Source organism: Monodon monoceros, unplaced genomic scaffold (genome assembly GCF_005190385.1).
Source record: "Monodon monoceros isolate NGI ecotype Baffin Bay Population unplaced genomic scaffold, NGI_Narwhal_1 Super_Scaffold_3, whole genome shotgun sequence".
Taxonomy (NCBI): Eukaryota; Metazoa; Chordata; class Mammalia; order Artiodactyla; family Monodontidae; genus Monodon; species Monodon monoceros.
Window position 1 is genome coordinate 5,062,865 of NW_021703780.1, and position 18,629 is coordinate 5,081,493.

Here is an 18,629-nt window from a genome sequence, read left to right on the forward strand (position 1 = left end):
TCGCAGACGGGGCACGAACCCATGTCCCCCGCATCGGCAGGCAGACCCCCAACCACTGCGCCACCAAGTAAGCCCTCTCTTTTTTTTTTTCTTGGTAAGCCTAGCTAAAGGTTTCTCAATTTTATTTATCTTTTTAAAAATTCAACTCTTAGTTTTGTTTATCTTTTCTGTTGTTTTTCTATCTTTATTTTATTTATTTCTGCTCTGATCTTTGTTATCTCCTTCTTCCTGTTAACTTTGGGCTTAGTTTGTTCTTTTTCTAGTTCCTTGGGGTGTAAAGTTAAGTTGTTTATTTGAAATCTTTCTTTTTCTTTTTCTTTTAAATTGAAGTATAGTTGGTTTACAATATTATATTCGTTCTTTTTTCTTAATGTAGGCATTTATTACTATTAGAACTGCTTCTGGTCCACCTCATAAGTTTTGGTATGTTGTATTTCCATTTTCATTTGTTTCAAGATATTTTTTCACTTCTGTCAAATTAAATTTCTTATTTGATCCACTGGTTGTTCAGGAGTGTGTTGTTTAAGTTGCACATATTTATGAATTTTCCAGTTTTCCACCTGTTATTGATTTCTAATTTCACACTATTGTAGTCAGAAAAAATACTTGGTATGATTTTAATCTTTCAAAATTTGCTAGGACTTGTTTTGTGAGCTAACCTATCATCTATCCTGGAGAACGACCTGTGTGCCCTTGAGAAGAATGTGTACTCTACTGCTCTTGGGTGAAATGTTCTATATAGATCTGTGAGGTCCGTTTGGTCTGAAGTATAGTTCAAATCCAATGCTTCTTTATTGATTTTCTGGACGATCTATCCCTTGTTGAAAGTGGGGTCCCCCTACTGTTGTCTGTTAGTATCTGCTTAATATATTTAGGTGCTCTGATGTTGGGTGCATGTATATTTATATCTGTTATATCCTCTTGATGAATTGATCATTTTATCATTGTGTAATAACCTTCTTTGTCTTTTGTTAGCATTTTAGACTTAAAGTCTATTTTGTCTGATATAAGTATAGATATCACTGCTCTCTTTTGACTTCCATTTGTGTGAAATACTTTTTCCATCCACTCATTTGAGCCTATGTTTGTCCTTAATGTTAAAGTGAGTGTCTTGTAGGCAGAATATAGTTGAGTCTTGATTGTTGTTGCTGTTGTTGTTTTAATGCATTCAGCTGCTCTACGCTTTTTGATCGGATAATTTAATCCAACTTAAAGTAATTATTGATAGGTAAGGACCTCCTAATGCCATCTTATCAGTAATTTTCCACATTTTTGCTGCTAGTATGTAGAAGACTATATCTCACCACCTTGTTAAGTTTACTTATTAGATCTAGTAGTTTTTATGCAGATTCCTTGGGATTTTGTAGATAGAAGTCATGTCATCTGTGAATAAAGACATTTTTACTTCTTCAATCTGATACCCTGTTCCACGAAGTTTTCACACCTCAGTAGCTTTGAATTTAATCTCTGTACCCTTAGCTCAGCAAGACTGTTCTGTTTGCCTTGGTCTCAACATTCTTGCACTAAAATCTGAAAAGGACTTCCAAGCAGAAAGCTGGAGAGATAACAGGGCTCATTTTGTTGTTTCCCTTCTCATAAGGATCACAGTTCTGCACTGCCTAATATTCAACATCTTGAAACACTTGTTTATTAAATTTTGTCCAGATGAAAATCTAGCCTGGTACCACTATTCCACCGTGGCCAGAAGTTGAAGTCTTACCATTGCTTTAAAAAAGAACCTGGAGTCCTATGTCTCACCATTCACAATAGCTTCCTTGTTGACAGATCACATGTGTTGTTCAGTGGAAAATTATAATTCTCCAGAACTTGTTTCAGTTTATTTAACAAATTCACAGACAGATGGCTTGCCATTAGCAAAAACGTGAAAGATCATTCACAGCCTATTACATTAGAGCGTGCATACAGAATAGTCCCCAGATAATCAGCATTTGCCACATTTACTGTAGATTCTACAATAACAGGGTAGTTTTACGAATTAATTTTGTACACATTTCTCCATTATTTCAATTAATTCTTTGTGAAATATTTTAGATAAATTAGTCCTTTTGTTTTCTTTTCTTACATCTTTCCAAGTGGTCATGAAAAGTGCGTAAAATTTAGCAATTGCCTTGACAATTCCAATCGTATTTCTACTATTTGAAGAAAGCTATTTTTCACCTTGACATGTGTAAAAGTAAACCTCTTTATGGAAAAAAGTGTAGTAACTACAAACTCTTATAGCACTTCTACATAATGTTGTTTCTTATCTGTTTCTTTAATATATTCATTCTTTCCATTTAAATTTCATTTAAATGTAATCCAGACAAACAGAACCTTGTACTTGGTGGAATCTTTATGACTTTTGAGAGATTTAAATATAGTTTTCCAGTCTGAAAATCAGTCTGATCTAAGTAATTTTTTTTTAACATCTTTATTGGAGTATAATTGCTTTACAGTGGTGTGTTCGTTTCTGCTTTGTAACAAAGTGAATCAGCTATTGATCTAAGTAATTTTTGTTTTGCTGAAAACAGTTCACCAACAAAATGAATAAAACAATGACAAAACAATAACAAAAGTTTTAGTTTTGTAATAGGCTACTCCAGATCTCAGAATAGTTTGAAATGTTAACTTTTACTACTAAAATATATTTTTGAGAAAAGCATTTAAAAATTCATTGTTTATTCTAAAACTCTGTTAACATTTTTGGGATACATGATTTTAAAAATTAAATTGTCTTTTACTAAAGAGAGTCTAATTAAGTTATAACATGTTATTTGGAAAGATCACAGTACAACTTGAAATCAACAAATTTATGACATGAAGCTGCTACTGACTTTGATACATGCTCTGCTGACTAAAATTGTGTGTATTATTAACTATTACTATCAACCACTTTATGACTTTTATTTATCTTTATTTGAAAATTTTTTTTTCCTGGCTGGGAGTGTACTGGTTCTCATAATATTTTTTATTTCTTCTCGTTATTTTTATTATCTATATTTTATTGGCTATCCTGATTCTTTTGCCTATATTCCTGATCTTAACTGTCATAGGTTTTGGTTTCCATTACAATAACATAAGAGAGATTTTTGACATTTTTTTCTTTTGGCATAATTTCCAACTTAAAGAAAAGTTGAAAGTACAATGCAAAAACTGTTCCCCTCACCCCGCCCCAGCCATTTTAGTGTCACTAGTTGACATGATATCCCATCACTGGACTGAACAACTCTGAGTACATTTCCTTCAAACAAAGGCATTCATCTACGTAACTACAACAGAACCATAAATATCAGAAAATTAATACTGCTATATTATTACTATTCTTCCTTCCAGTCATGTTTGAATTTTAGTATGATCTAGAATTTGGAAAATATCTCAAAATTTCTCTGGTAGTAATGCATGAACAGGAGCGATTTGAACGCATTTTAAAATTACTGCTACGTTATACCTAGTTGCATAACTGTGGAGTCAAATCACTATTACGGCATACCTTTGACTTATTGGTGTGTATGTGTAAGAGTTTGTCACTGGAATACTTGTTTCCTCAACTTACTTCATTGCATCAGTGGGAATTTTCATAATATTTCATCTGTAACTACCAGAATTTATTAGGGTTAGGCGACTCAAGTCCGCTAAGATGTGACCTGATACTTGGGGTGCATAAAACAGGTGAGTCCACAGCTGACATAACTGTTTGTGTGTGAAAAACTCAAGAATTTAAAAAATCCTATTCCCATAAAAACAGACATAGAGTGTTTAAAATTATATATGCTGTATTATTTAGTGCATAGCTGACAGAAGAGCTCTTTCATTTTGATTTGCTACTGATAAGACCTGAATCCTTAGTTTATCCATCTACACAAACTAGCTTCCAGCTCTCTATGTCTTAAACCTTCTTTCTCCCACATACTTGCAGGGAGGAGTACCCTAAGTCACATTCACACCATGGTAGATTTCTGTTCCCTGCACCTTTGTGGATAAGATATGGCAGTATTCCTAGAGGTTGTTCTTACACGGAGACAGGTAGGAATGACTTCACTACACACAAGGGCACAATGAACCACGTAAGTGTGTCCAACTGAATACAAAGTGGATTTATTCCCAATTCACCCTTCCCTTATTTTGGATCCCCAAAATGCCTGTGGATATCCAAATGCCCCCTGACTCAGAGGGAAGTGTGACAAAGGGGAACCTGCCAGTTCAACTGATGATGGTTAAAATATCTTCCTTTTGCAAATTTTACAAGTATTTATGACCGTGTGAAAGTGGCCAGGACCCCTCCAGGGTTTAGGAAGGCTGTTGTGCAAATGAGTGCCCGTGAAGCACAAGCTTTGTTACCTTCCTGGTTAATCTGCCCAGGGGGTGTTGCAGAGGGGTCTCTGCTCTGCGCACACATTTGGAACCTTGGAGTACCTTCATCCTTCACCTTAGATCTCCTGGGCCCTGTCATTGTGTGACGCTATGAGAATCTGACCTTAAATAGTTTTTATTCTCAGAAAGTCCAAGGCATTTGGGAGGAATACAGAGAAAAATTAAGAACGAAAAAGTTTTTTAGTTTGGTGTAGAAAAAGAGTTTAAATGGTCTTTTTCGTGTGGATTATGAACCTCTCCAATAAGTGAAGATGAAATTAAATTCAACTGACATTTAATTGAGAACTTACTACATGGAATGCATTATACGATGATGTGGACAACACAGAAGTTAGACAAATCATGTGAATTAACGAATCTTACCTAGATGGCCTTACAAAATGGTTAATTACACCTGGCTTAGGTGACTCAATAAAAAAGATAATTTATTTTGAAAATCGGGAGGTATAATTTTGCACTTGTAAGCCTTAGCGTGTAGTGGCTCTCTCCTTGAGATGAATACTTACCAAAGAGAAGATAACGAATTAGCTTTTTAAGACTAAAATGATTCTGCATTCCAATAACTAACTAGTAATGAAATCATCACTATTGGTTTATAGAGTGGACTACCTAGACCACCAAGAGATAATAAAAAAAAGTATATATTTACCATTTAACTTTGAAATAGCTTTTCACTCATCTTTTTCATGTCTTTTCTTTCTCTTCATATATGAGACAGAATTAAATGTAATAGAATCAAAGGGAAATTATCATAAAAGTCAATGAAATTAGGTCCTGCTGAGAGTGGCTGCATCTTTAGAGAGAAAGACTAATGTCTTTATCTTCATCTTTATCTTAATCCCAAATCTGGAATCATTTTGGTGAGCTCTGAAGTTGACATTGGTTTTGTGCTCAGCACTGCCCACAGTTTAAGTTGGATCCATTTAAGGATCAGCCACAGCGAGGCCATGCATCTACTTTCATCATGCCTTCCTAGAATTTCAAACTCTAATATTTTTCATATGCACATGTAAATGAGCAAGAGGAGAGAGGGGATGCACAGGGGAAGCAAAGATGCTGAGACCCCCCTCCCCCCGAGGGCCAGGGGAAGGAGAGGGGAGAGAGCCACTGTGACCCTGGGATGGAATCTGTGCAAAGAGGGGCCCTGAGTTGTGGTGGATCAGTTCCTGGGCCGCGCAGCCCCTCCCCGCCCCCCCTTTCTTAGGACTTATCGCCAATGCATTTACTATCAGCAGATCAGAACTGGTCTTCTGAGACATAAGACATTTCCTTTCTTCATAGCATCATTTCTTTTAATTCATATTTCTCTGAGGGCGTAGTTCTCATACACTTAAAGCCCTCAGGATTTGGAAATAATCAACATCTATATTTCATTCTAAACGGGAAAGCTGTATACCTGGAATGACAGGCTTTTTCTTTCCCAGAAAGTTACTTCAGGGGAGGCAAAGAGACGGACACAAGAATGGAGTTTGAACATGGCTCTTTTTGTTCCAGGGCTGGTGTGTTTCCTGTGCTCTGTAAGTGGTAATTACATCATTAGCCCTAGTGCCTTGTTCTTTACAGAGCAGGCCGTCCCGATTTTCTGACCTTTAGTCAGGCTACAGACCCTGGGGACCGAACCACTTCAGACAAAGAGCCCAGCTCAGCTCCGCACCATAGGAGACTCTTTACTGCCCCCTGGTGGATGAAGTAAGAGGTACATGGTCCCCAAGGAGGAAGGCCGAAGACCCAACAAATTGGTTAATTCTTCCCAGGGTGGAGGTGGGGCCGGTGGGAGGCGGAACGATATTGTCTGGATGTGGAGCTGGGAGGTTAGAGGTTGACTGGGTCCCTCCCTTATTCAAACGCCCTGTCTCCCTATTTTGTGGTGTCCTCCGTTGGGCCCAGGTCCTTCATGGTTGCGTTCACTCTGGCCTTCCACTTTGGCCCAGCCTTCCTGTCCAGGGGTCCCTAGCCCTTCCCATGTGAAAGGAGTCCCTCTCCCAGCTAACTCTGATGGGGGATGAGCCTCCACCTTGTCACTCATTTTCCAGCTCTCTTGTTCCTGACAGCGTTTCCTCCCGGAGCTGTCTTCTCACTCCTAGGCGTCTCACAGCTTACCCACCTTCTCGATGGTGGTTGGCTAGCAATGACTCAATGAGTTTTCCAATGAATTTGTGTCTCCATATATACGCAGTGTTTCTTGAACATTTGACCTCTTCCGACCTGCTAATATAATTAACAGTCATTTTTGGAGCCAGGTTTATTATTAGCTGCCCAGCCCTTAACACATCTTTGCTTCCAGACCTTTACCTGCTTTTATAAGACCTCATGGTTGTTAATTGAAAGGGAACTGTCATTAAAAACGGCCTCGGGTGCTGTGGAAAAAGCCTGGGAATCTACCTAATAAGTTGGAAGGCTCTCTCTTTTTGTTACTTTTACCATCTTTCATTACTAGCAGTCCAAGAGCGTATTGTTTTATCTGATAAAAAGAGTCGGCCAGAAGGGTGTATTGATGAGGCTCAAGTTATGGGTTAAGAGAGAGGTAATGATATTTTCATCTACGGACGCACTGCAAATACAATCCATGATAACCACCTGGGTCACAGAAAGGACTGGGTGACACAGTGAGCGTAGATGGGGAATTCCCTGGCGGTCCAGTGGTTAAGACTCTGTGCTTCTACTGCAGAGCGTAGATGGGGAAATGGTAGGTTTTCTGCCAAACACAGATCTTATAATAATAAATATTTAGACTTGGAAGTGACTTTAGAAATCATCTTATCCATTCTCTTGTCTAGTTTAGAATCTCATGAAACTATTCCCAGCAGATGGGCTGGCAGCCCAGCCTCCACTTGGGGACCAGGTTGGGGATTCACTACCTTGAGTGGTTGTCTGGTCCATGATGGGAAATTGTATTTGTGGGAAGGTCAGCACATAGTGTCTAGTTTTGAGATAGAAAATGAAAGCTCAGCTTTTCTCCCTTCTGTAACCTTAATCTCCAAATTCCCTCAACCCAGCCTCATTCTGAACCGCAGCGACAGAAGGGGCTCTAGGGTGACTGATGTCTTCTGCAGAGTTGTTTAAAATCACTTTGGCAGTAAGATGAGGAGGGAAAAGGCTATTTCTGACTCTTTGATTATTGTCTTGAGGGTGCTTGTGCATGGGAAAATGGGAGGTAGATTTCTGGGAAAACTTGGTCAGGATAATTCAGGTTAGAATGCTTCAGGATCTTCCATTCCCAGGGAGGAGCAGACAGACAATGGGCTATGTTCAAACGAGCTGTGTTCAACGGCCGAGTTCTAACCCCTGTTCCCTTTGATATTATTTTGGCTTTAAAGCTTAGGTCAACTCTAGAAGGCGGAATGGTAAGAAGGAAATGAACTATTGGAGACACATCACTTTAGGATTTTAGTAGCATGAAAAATACTTGAATGGGAGTAACCGAGATGACAGGGCAGCCTGAATTGTGCGTGCCAGGGAGAGTAACCCTCCCTCCCTACTCCATTGGGTGGCCATTGTGATCATTCATTCATTCAGCAATGCCTATTGACAGATTATTCAGCACGAGGTACACAGTGATGTATGCACCAGAGCCACAGGGCTCTTTTTACAAGAGGAAAAGTGGAGAGCTGCCTAAATGGGATCTATTTTAATCATTTGAAACTGTTAGTCATTTTTGGCAAAGGAAATCATCGTGATGGGTCAGCCAGATACTACAACTTCTTTCAACATTTGGTAGGAATTGTCAGGGAAGCCGTGCCAAGGCACAACAGAGATGGAAAGAGATAACCTACTTTAAGCTTAAAGGTTATTCATTTCCCACATGTTAACATACAGTTTGCCATACAATCTCTACTGTATTTGTTGGCTTTTGCGTACGATGACATGAACCCCAATTGAGGTGGTATGAATATTAACTGCGAAGGGTGTTGGTTTTCCAGGTTCTTTTCTAAGCTGTGTCTGTAATGTGATATTGAAGTGAAAATAGCAGTTCCCCTGTCTCTGGCATCCAGGTTTTGCCTTCTTAGCTGGAGAAGGAGATGAGCAAGCAGGTCAAAGATGCTCATTTGGGGGAATTCCCTGGCGGTCCAGTGGTTAAGACTCTGTGCTTCTACTGCAGGGAGCGTGGGTTCAATCCCTGGTTGGGGAACTAAGATCCCCCATGCCACATGGTGTGGCCAAAAAATTTTAAAAATTAAATTAAAATAAAAGATGCTCATTTGGGTCTGATCAAATGGTGGTCTGTCAAGAAATAAATCCTGAAGCTTGATGTCTTCTGTTAAGCAGGAAAAAGCCCAGAAAAACTGAATTAGAACTCAAGAAGTATTCATGGACAGCTTCTTAGGCCAAAGAAGGACAGCACAAAACTAAAAAATCTTGTGTAGCCAGACACTGTGACTTCACTTGGCAGTTCTAAGAATAGTTTTTTTAACATAAATTTTATTGAGGCATAACTAAGATTAGCCCCAATGATCCCTGCCTCCTAATGTTCAACTCTGTGTGATTCCTTCCCCTTGACCTTAGGCTGGACCCAGTGACTCACGTTTCATGGATGTGACAAAAATGATGGGGTGTCACTCCTGAGGTTAGGTTACAAAAAGAGTTTGGTTCCTGTCTTGTTCTCTTGCTTTCTCATTATGGTGGAAGCCAGATGTCAGGTTGTGAGCTGCCCTATGGAGAGGCCAGCAGGACAAGGAACTAGGAGAGGCCTCAGCCAACAGCCAGTGAGGAACTGAGGCCCTCAGGCCAGCATTTGTGAGGAGCCCACAGATGAGCTCGAAGGCAGAGCCTCTCAGTTGAGCCTTCAGATGAGACCTCAGCCCCGGCTCACTTTGACGGCAGCCAATCTTGAACCAGAGCAACCGGCTAAGCCATGCCTGGATTGCTGAAGTTTTTGGTTATTTCGAATGCTATGAACATTTTGGAACACTCATCTTTTGGTGAATATATGCATCATATTTCTGTTGGATATATATCTGGGAGTGGCATTACTGGGTCCCAGCATGTATTCAGATTCAGTAGACACTGGCAAACAGCTTTCCAAAGGCGTTGTACCAATTTACACTCTAGCCAGCAGTGCCCAAGGCCAAGCTTTTTATCTCACTGTTTCGGCAGGACTCTGCTGCTTCTCAATTCAGCATGGGGCCAAGTAGGCCGTGGGATTTTAATGGCATATTTTATTGGTAATAATACTAATAAGAAGAATAATAACAGCAAAGGTAACCTTTTGCATACCTAATTATCTGATGTTTTAATTTTCAAAAAGCAATATACAGACAGGACTTCATTATGTATTATTACTTTATGTGTATCAAGCACTAATAGGACAAAATATTAAGCGCTACTGAGAATACGTAGATACCATGGTTGTCCTTAAATTAGATTTCTTAGGAGATGACCAGGATTAAAGGAAAGAAATGGTTGAAGTGGAACACTTTTATATTATGTTTTCAATATTTAGGTTACTTAGGTGAGCTCTGGCTTTGTTTTTTCTAGCTTAGATTTCCCAGATAACGGCTTCATTTTCTGCTTAACATTGCTGGCGAGGAGATCACTGAAGCCTATTGTTTTTCATCATAGACAGTGTTTTTCTTGGATTACACCTAGTTTTCAATTCTATGTCATAACAACACTTTGTTGATCTATATGAGTTTTTAGCATTGTATACTCGATAATGATAGTTGGGATATCATTGAAGATACCTAGCTTTTCTTTTAATGATCTGCATGAAAAACAGATTTCTTTATTAGAGTCATATTTTTTGAATTCATGGTTATAGCCAAGAAAAAGAATAATACTCGTGAGCTCGGCCTTGTGTCCATAATAAAAGCAGCATAGAGAAAATCAGGTTTGGCAGCAGCAGGCAAGTACCGTGGGCACTCGAGCCTGGGCAGGCCTGGTTTGAGTACGGAAACACTTGGTGGGAGTGTGAACTTGTCACTTAAAAATCCCTGGAAGATACAGACGTCCAAATCTGAAATATGGGTAATGTTAGCCATAAGAAACTAGCCCCGGAAACAGTAAAGGAGAAGCAAATGATAAAATGTCGTTAAGAGTAGGAGAATAAAGATGTCATTATGGTAGGAAAATATTCAAAATCCATATTAAATGCCATGGTTCATAATATAAGGACATGTTCTTATAAGTTGAGGAAACTTTTCTGGGGGAAGGTATAGACTGGCAAAGCAGATGCCCTCGGCTTTCTGAGGAAGTGGAGGTGTCTGGGCTGGTGAGCGTGGCAAGGATCTCCAGTGCATCCTGCCACAGACGTGGAGGACTTGCCTGAATATGGCTCTTCTGTGGGTTTTGGATGGTGCTTTTTTTTCTTTCTGAGTATAGGGAGTACATCGTTTATTGACCCTGTGTTCCCCCACTACTCCTGACTCGTAGGACAACAGGTACAGAACTGCAAGGGTTCATCCCCAGCTCTGTGGATGGGGCAACTCATTATGACCACTGGTGAGTACTCAGGACACGTTTCTAGAGGGCAAGACTGGTCTAGGGTCACTGCCATCAACTGTGGCAGGAGAGTGACATTTCCTATGTTCATGGCTAATTTCCAACAAATCTTTATTAGGCTGTTAGGCTGCTTACCTGTAGCAGTGGCCATAAAATTTGGGTTTAGGTACAGCTAACATAAAAATAACTTAACTTTATTTCATTTTGTTTCACATAGTTAGAGGTAAATCAGAGTTGACCTGTGGGTAAATCAAGGCATTTTAAGACATTCAGGGAGAAACAATGGCATGTAGGTTTGTGACCACACTCGTTAACTGTCCCCTGGTACTTCATTGGAAAGCTGGATTGGTGGGGTGTTAGGGGAACTGACATCTCTTCGAGGTTCTCGATGGAATGGTCCTATTTCCTAAGTTTTTGTGAAAGAGCAATGCCATCCTTCATTGTTGTGTCTTCTCTCTCATCTTCAAGTTATCCCTAGTGGTATCTAACCAAATATTGATGGAGACGCAGGTGAGGAAAGGCCTAGAAAAATCATAGCTTCAAAGTCAAGGTCACCTGCAATGCAGTAAGATATAACCAGAGCACTTAGCCCAGAAGTCTCAGAAAGGAGACCAACTTACTGATTAATGTTCTTCCTGCTTGAAGGAGATGCTCAGTGTTTTGAACTTTATCTTTCCTATATCCAAAAAATATACAGAGATACAGAGATATAAAGTTTGTTGTTAACTTTAATCTCCACACATTTGAAGAGATCTAACATGTGTCCTCCCAAGTCTAATAGTTTAAATATTGCCAGTTCCTTTAATTCTTCCTTTTAAGCTATGATGGCTTTGTTATCATGTCTGGCACCTTGGAGAGGCAGCTGGAAAGCTGAGCTCAGCTAGGATGGTCGACCAGAGCATCTCCATGTGGCTTCTCCAGTATGGCAGACTCAAAGAAGCTGAACTTTCACATAGAAGCTCAGGACTTCCATGGAGAGGATTTCAAGAGACAAGAAGTGAAAGCCACCCGTCTCCCTGGGTCTGAGAACTGATAGAGTTGTTTCTACCACATTCCATCGGTCAAAGTGACAGGAGGGTCAACCTAGTTCAAGGGGAGGGCAGGAAAGGTGGATCCCATCTCTCAGTGGAAGGAGTGACAATGATTTTATGGTTATTTATATTCTACCGTCATAAGATAACAAATTCTGATTGTAATTTTTTCATGCTGTACATCCCCACCGCCTAAACTTGCTCAAACCCGAAAGAAGAGAAAAGAGCGCCCTTTTGTGTTACAGGCACTTGCTTTTACCAATAGGAAGTAGTCATTAGGACCCCTTATGTCTGAATTAGTTTCAGGGTGGTGAAACATTGCTTAGATAATTACTGAAGTCCTAGAAACACGATTAGTGTGAAAATTAACGGGAGTTCATGAGTTGTATTAGCAGCAAACTTATCAAGCATCTTTTAAAAATGTCCATTGTCTCTGAAGCTAGAAGATGTTCCCAAACTCCTGGCAATTGAGGTGAACAAAATTTCCTAGTAACTTTTCTTGCTGCAACCGAGGTGCTTTTTTCCCCCCCCCCTTCTCACTTATTTATGTGTTTGTTTTTATAGAGTGATTTCTGACAGACACATTCAAGAAGATGCTGATGTGGTTTTCTTGTTTTCATTCCTCTGTAGAGGCTTATGGGGGTAAAACTGAGTCGAACTGAGCTGAGGTGCTGAGAGCAGAGGGAAGCTTGTCCTGAGGGGAAGGAGTGTCTCTGGAAGCAGTGGGCTCTCGTGGGTACAGCTTTGCCTTTAGGACAGAGGTGAGCACGGCCCTAGGGGGCAAGATCCTGGGCCTCTAGCAGTCCCTGCCCCTGGTAGTGGGGATGCTCAAATTTTAGCGTCTAGGAACTTGCCTGTCACACACTTGGATCCATTTGTGAGATGGATGGCTCCCCTGACACACTTCCTTTCCCACTGTATCCACTTGGGCCCTAGTACACCTCATTTCCCGTCCCTGAACCCAAACGTAGCCACGCCCCGTCGTCTACCCTCCTTCCTGATCTGAATGGGTATTCTACCCCATACTTGCTTGTCCCTCCTGGACCCACCGTAGTTTTTAGCTCTGAATCCAGTTTTTTCTTTTTTTCTTTTTTTTTTTTGCGGTACGCGGGCCTCTCACTGCTGTGGCCTCTCCCGTTGCGGAGCACAGGCTCCGGACGCGCAGGCTCAGCGGCCATGGCTCACGGGCCCAGCCGCTCCGCGGCATGTGGGATCTTCCCGGACCGGGGCACGAACCCACGTCCGCTGCATCGGCAGGCGGACTCTCAACCACTGCGCCACCAGGGAAGCCCTGGATCCAGTTTTTGATCAGCAACTTCTTCTAGCCTTTCTCCACAACACAGCCTACAAGGAACAAAGTCTAGTTCCTGGAAGTGCTCCAACTCTGACTCACACCTGCACTTCTGTGGCTAAAATCTCTGTAGCAACTTTCTAATGAATGATCCCATGAGTCATTAGGATGTGACTACAAAGAGTGCTGCCTCTCCTTGCTGGATGCTCACCATCCCCCCAGACCAAGGTAACTGCAGTTCCCAAGAAGGGTCGTCCTCTTTCCCTCATCTAGGCTGTTACCCGAGCTCTTCTCTGTCTAATGTTCTCCAACTTACCTCCTTTCCTTTTGATTTTTCAAGATGCAACTTAAATCTTTTCTCCGTTATTCTTGGAGGTACTAGGGGATGTTTCTCAGGCATCTTTATCTCTTTATTCCCGTGGTACTCTAGATATATACCTCTATTAACATACCTATCCCCATCTAATTACAGATTGATAAATATATACTTCATACATATTTCATCTATTTCTCTCTCTGGCTTCCCATCTGGCGTTGTGAACTCTCTCTGGTTAGGGACCATGGGCTTTTTATCTTTGAATCTCTAGTATGATGCTTACTGTTCAATAAATACTTGTTGAATTCATGCTTGCATACAATAATTAATGAGTGAAGGATGGTTAAATGGATGGTTGGAATAAAGGATGGACAGGTGGTTGGAATGTTGGCAGGCTGGATGGTGGGAGGACGGCTGGAGGTAGAAAAGATGAATACATGGATGACTGGGTGGACTATTTTAAAATAACATTGGAAGGATGTTCATCAATGATAACTTTACACCTGGAACTTTGTGACTTTTGATTGCCAGTGAGTGTAGCACAAACTCGTTTTCACCTCATATTCCTATTATAAATTTGTGCATTTTTTATTTGTTGTTATACTGCAACTCTTCAAAGAGTTTTGAGTTGGTTTTAATCCAGTATTCTTAAAACTCTGGGAGATAAAATGAGATTTAAAGAGTGTACAGTAAAGCTGAGGCTGATTTCACTGCCTGCTCCCACCCCAGCCTGGTTTGCCTCCATGCATGGCTTCCTAGGCCTTTTTAGCTTCTCATCAACAGGTTGGAAATAATAATATTTACTTTTTTAAAGGGTTGATACAGTAAAATTATTTGAAACACAACCATATTCATACAATCTCTCTCATTTCTCTCTTTCTCACTCAACCATCTCTCTATCTATCTATCTATCTATCTACAGTTTTGCATGTGTTGTTAAGTCTTGCTTGATATACTCCCAGAAGAACCTTGTGAAAATAAAAGTATTGTTACCCCTCTTTAGTCATCGAAGCTATAAACACAAATAAGGATTCATTCAAAGAATAGAGGACTGGGCTTCCCTGGTGGCGCCGTGGTTGAGAGTCCGCCTGCCGATGCGGGGGACGCGGGTTCGTGCCCCGGTCCGGGAGGATCCCACATGCCGCAGAGCAGCTGGGCCCGTGAGCCATGGCCGCTGAGCCTGCGCATCCGGAGCCTGTGCTCCGCAACGGGAAAGGCCACAACGGTGAGAGGCCCGCGTACTGCAAAAAAAAAAGAATAGAGGACTATAACAGGCAAAAACTGGGATTTAGAGTCTCTGCTGCTATCTGAGGTACGCTGCTTGTTACCAGTGCTAAGATATGATTTTTAGAGCCACAGCATTATTACACAGTGTAGAGTCCCAGCTGTCAAAGGGGATGGGCTGGCTCTGAGGTAGGTATGGCGAACAGGTTTTATTCTGAGTGCCAACACTCCTTATCAATTGGTAATAGCTGCTTGGAGCACTGTGTGCAGAAGGATCCTGAGGCCCTACCTAAGGTGCAATTGTTCAGTGATGTCTGCCATGAATATAGGACCTCTGATACATATCTGTCATATATTTCCCATCTCTGTTCTAAGACCACAAAAGGTGTCCGTTATGATAGGTATTCCTGCTGGCTTGTCCACTGAGTCACCATAATGATTCATGGCATTATTCATGAAAAAGTATCTACAGAGATTTTGCAGTTTCTGGAAACTGATTTTTGAACCCAACTTGCTCCTTTGGTGCATGAGGTTAATAAAATGTAGAGAGAGCAGTGAGGAAAGCTAACTATAACATCATTACCCATTCGAGTCCTTTTCTCTAAAGGAGAGATGCTTGTTTCACTCTCCAGGGTGGGTTATCTACTGCTAAAGAAGGGTGGTTTCTTGGGCAGCTGTGGTTAGTAACATGTTGTATCGAAAAGTAAAAGTGTTCACTTCTGTGCAGATGCAAATACAATCAGAACTTTATTTTAAGCTTGGATTACATTCTAGTTAATAAGAATATACTCTATTAAGCCAGTTTAACAGTCCAGCTAAATGCATTTCCGTTTAGAATGGAGTATTGGAAGGCCTGGCAAATGCTGGAAGATTACCTAGTACAGTTAGGTATGATGTACCTATAGAGGGGACCAGCTGACCCTCATGGATTCCTGGTGCTGAAGGTTCAGGAACAGTCTCAAAGGCTTAGAAATGTGCTTGTAGAGACCAGAGAATTTCATTGGGACGTTTCCCCAGCTTCCTTCTCACTGTTCATCTTTTCTTTTCTTTTCTATCTTTCTTTTCTTTCTTTTTTTTTTTGCTAAGAATCACAGTCTACTGACCTAAATCACATTCTAGGCATATCAATGGGTAATTCTGACAATAAATCAGCCTTGCAAATAAATATCAGATGGCCTTGTCTGTTGGAACCTTGGAGCCTAATACAAATGATGTCAGCATCCTCTGTCATTGGGTGTGTGGTAGCGCTGGTAGTTTGCAGGGTGGAGTCCATATTACCTTGTAGCACCTGTGTGCCGAGCTGAGGTCTCAACACGGGTGATGTGAAGGACAAGAGAACTAGTGGCTGCCCATCCTTCCACGTGTCTGGTCACTAAATCTGCCAGCTTCTCCAACTTGTTGGGTTTATTCCATCTCTGAGACTGTATCTGGACCTGTGTCATTGTGCAAAGGAGATGCTTCCAGAGAGACAGGTGAAGTATAATTACTAATTAAAGAGACTAATTGCTCACCCTTACTGTCCCAAGTCGGCCTTGTTACTTTCTAGTACTACAGCCTCCAAAGGGTTAAAGTTAGGGCTAATGTTTCCTGCTAATCAGGCCACAGCGTGACAACTCCTGTAAAATGCACTATAAAACTACATTATTTAATAGATCTGAGTATTGCACCTGCTTTCTTATCTCCTCTTGGGTGATTAAGTTCTCCACAAATGCAATTTGTTAATATGGGGCCGCATCTTCTCACAAGGTAAATCTGTGAAACTTGGCAGGCTGTAGCTTTGCTGCAGGTGCAAGATGAAAGACCTTTCCCTGGCTTTGCCAAGAAGAAAAATGATGCTGCGCTCAATTCCTGGGAAAAATATTCTGACACAGAGGATAAAACTGATTCCAAGAAAGGGGAATAGAATTCTAGGGCCCAAATCATGTGCTGGCCTCCTGTTTGGGGAGTACGTTACCCCGAAAAGGCTGAGCGGCAGGTGTTTTACGTGAGGCCAGGTATTGAGCCGATCCCCTTTCTAAGGGAAGTCCTCCGGTACTTGGAGCTGCAGCCATCTGAGATGAGAAATGATCACTTTTACTCTTATGACCTATGAGAGCTTAATTAGGGCTTAATTTAAGCTAATGCTCAGAATCCATTGGAAGATGGAGCGATTAAAAACTAACTTCCACATTGAATAGCCACGCTGAAAAGTGTGTCTTCAAAATACGTGGCATCACCACTCTGGGGCTCTACCAGTCCTGTCCGGGTCTTCACAGCTAAGTTAAAGCAAGAGCTGACTGTTTTTGCATTAGAATTGCCTTAGCCAAGACTACAAGAGGCCAAGTGCTCGGGCCCATCTCAGGCCCCTGTGCATCTACATAGGCAGTCGTCTCTGAATCTGCAAGTCCAGCTCGCCGTACACGTGTCTCAAGGAGTCACTGGTCACGCTGGCCATCAGCTTGCGAGGGCCAGAAACCCAAGGCCGACACACCTCCTCCCATTTCACAGTGGAGTTGGGCTGGATTTCCCTGAAAGGATGGAAGAGACAGGAAAGGTTTTATGCTCCAGAGAGGCAGATCCAGTTTCCCACCTTGACCAGGAAGCAGCGAGGCCCCTGCCTGGGTCACAGGCTCTCTTTCTTTTGGTTGATGGTGGTTGGAAGACGGAAGGGCCAGGGTGGCTGATTTCCAGTGACCACCCGAATGAGGCCCCTAGATGAGGCTCAAGCAGAGACAGCCCCATGGGTCCTGGTTCCTTCCACACGGATGCATCAGCTGGCCGTGGTGGACGTGGTCCATGCAGCTTGTGGTAGAGCTGAGCTGAGCACCCGGCCAGCCATGAGTCAGCTGAACTTCAGCTTATCCCCAGGCTTCCACAGTAGCCTTGAGGACATGACCGATCTCCCTTGGTTCATTTGTGGGCTAAAGTACCCTCCTGGCATCAGACTTCTCTCTGAACCCCCAGCTGCCTTTACTGAGGTCCTGACGCTCTAATTGGTTCTGGTCAACCCCCTTGGGATAGACCTGTGCCCAGGCCCAGGATCTGGAACATCACCCAGCATGCTCTGTAATTCAAAATCCTGTTTCAACCAATTGATTTTGGTCCCTTGCCCACATACCTTGCTGCTACTCATTTGTTGCTGATGCCCTAATCCATCCTGATGGTGGGGCCTTCAATGGTCCTGCTTTTCCTCGTCCCCTGCGGCCATGCTCTGAGGTCTTCCTAAGCGTCATGGCCAAGCCCAGCCCAATGGATGACGAAGTCAATCAGGGTGGAGAATTTAGGTTTCTCTGGAGTATTTCACATATCCCCCCCGCCCCTCCCCACTCCCGATGTGATGTAAGCTCAGGAGGAGATTACATGCCGGTTTTATATGTATGATAGTCCCCTGAGGTGGACACTATTCGACAAATTTTCTAGTTAAGAAAAATGAAGGGATTAAACACGGGAGGTAACGTTTCCATGGTCACACAGGTGTTAATGGGCAAAGGCAAGATTTGGACCCAAGTTTATCTGTTTCTAAAGCACATGCTCTTTCTACTTCTCTATACTAGATTTCATCCTGTATCCTCCAATGAAATGCCTTTTCCGACCACTGTGCTTGCTTTTTCATATGCCTGATTTCTCAAACAAGACAGACGCCCTTTTGTTCAGTGTTGAGAGCTTCCTGCAGGTCTTGTTATTGGAGGATTCCTGGTCTCCGCTCTCTGACTCAGGCCAGGCATGCGCTGGGCAGCTTTGTGTATAACCCTTGGTCTGCATTTTTCTGGGAAAGCATCAGGGATTTGAATGGAGACCACCATGCATGTCTTAAAAAGAGATAAAAGGGACCAGACTCATTTTATGGGGTTATTGGGGCACAGCATGTCAAAATTGGAAAGGACTTAGAAATCACTTCATCCGACTGTCCCATTTTACAGACGAGGACTCTGAGGTCCTACGGAGCCTGTGGAATCTTCCACAGTCACAGATCCTGATG

General features: G+C 41.9%; 1 protein-coding gene across 1 annotated transcript in view; it reads right to left on the reverse strand.

The window, feature by feature from the left end:
* Positions 1-15,422: 15,422 nt before the first annotated feature.
* F13A1 (coagulation factor XIII A chain) overlaps positions 15,423-18,629 on the reverse strand; it is a 140,398-nt gene continuing 137,191 nt past the window's right edge. The window contains exon 15 of the mRNA XM_029241675.1: positions 15,423-17,178. Coding sequence (XP_029097508.1) covers positions 17,025-17,178 — 154 coding nt within the window. The 3' untranslated portion in view covers positions 15,423-17,024. The remainder of the gene's footprint in view (positions 17,179-18,629) is intronic.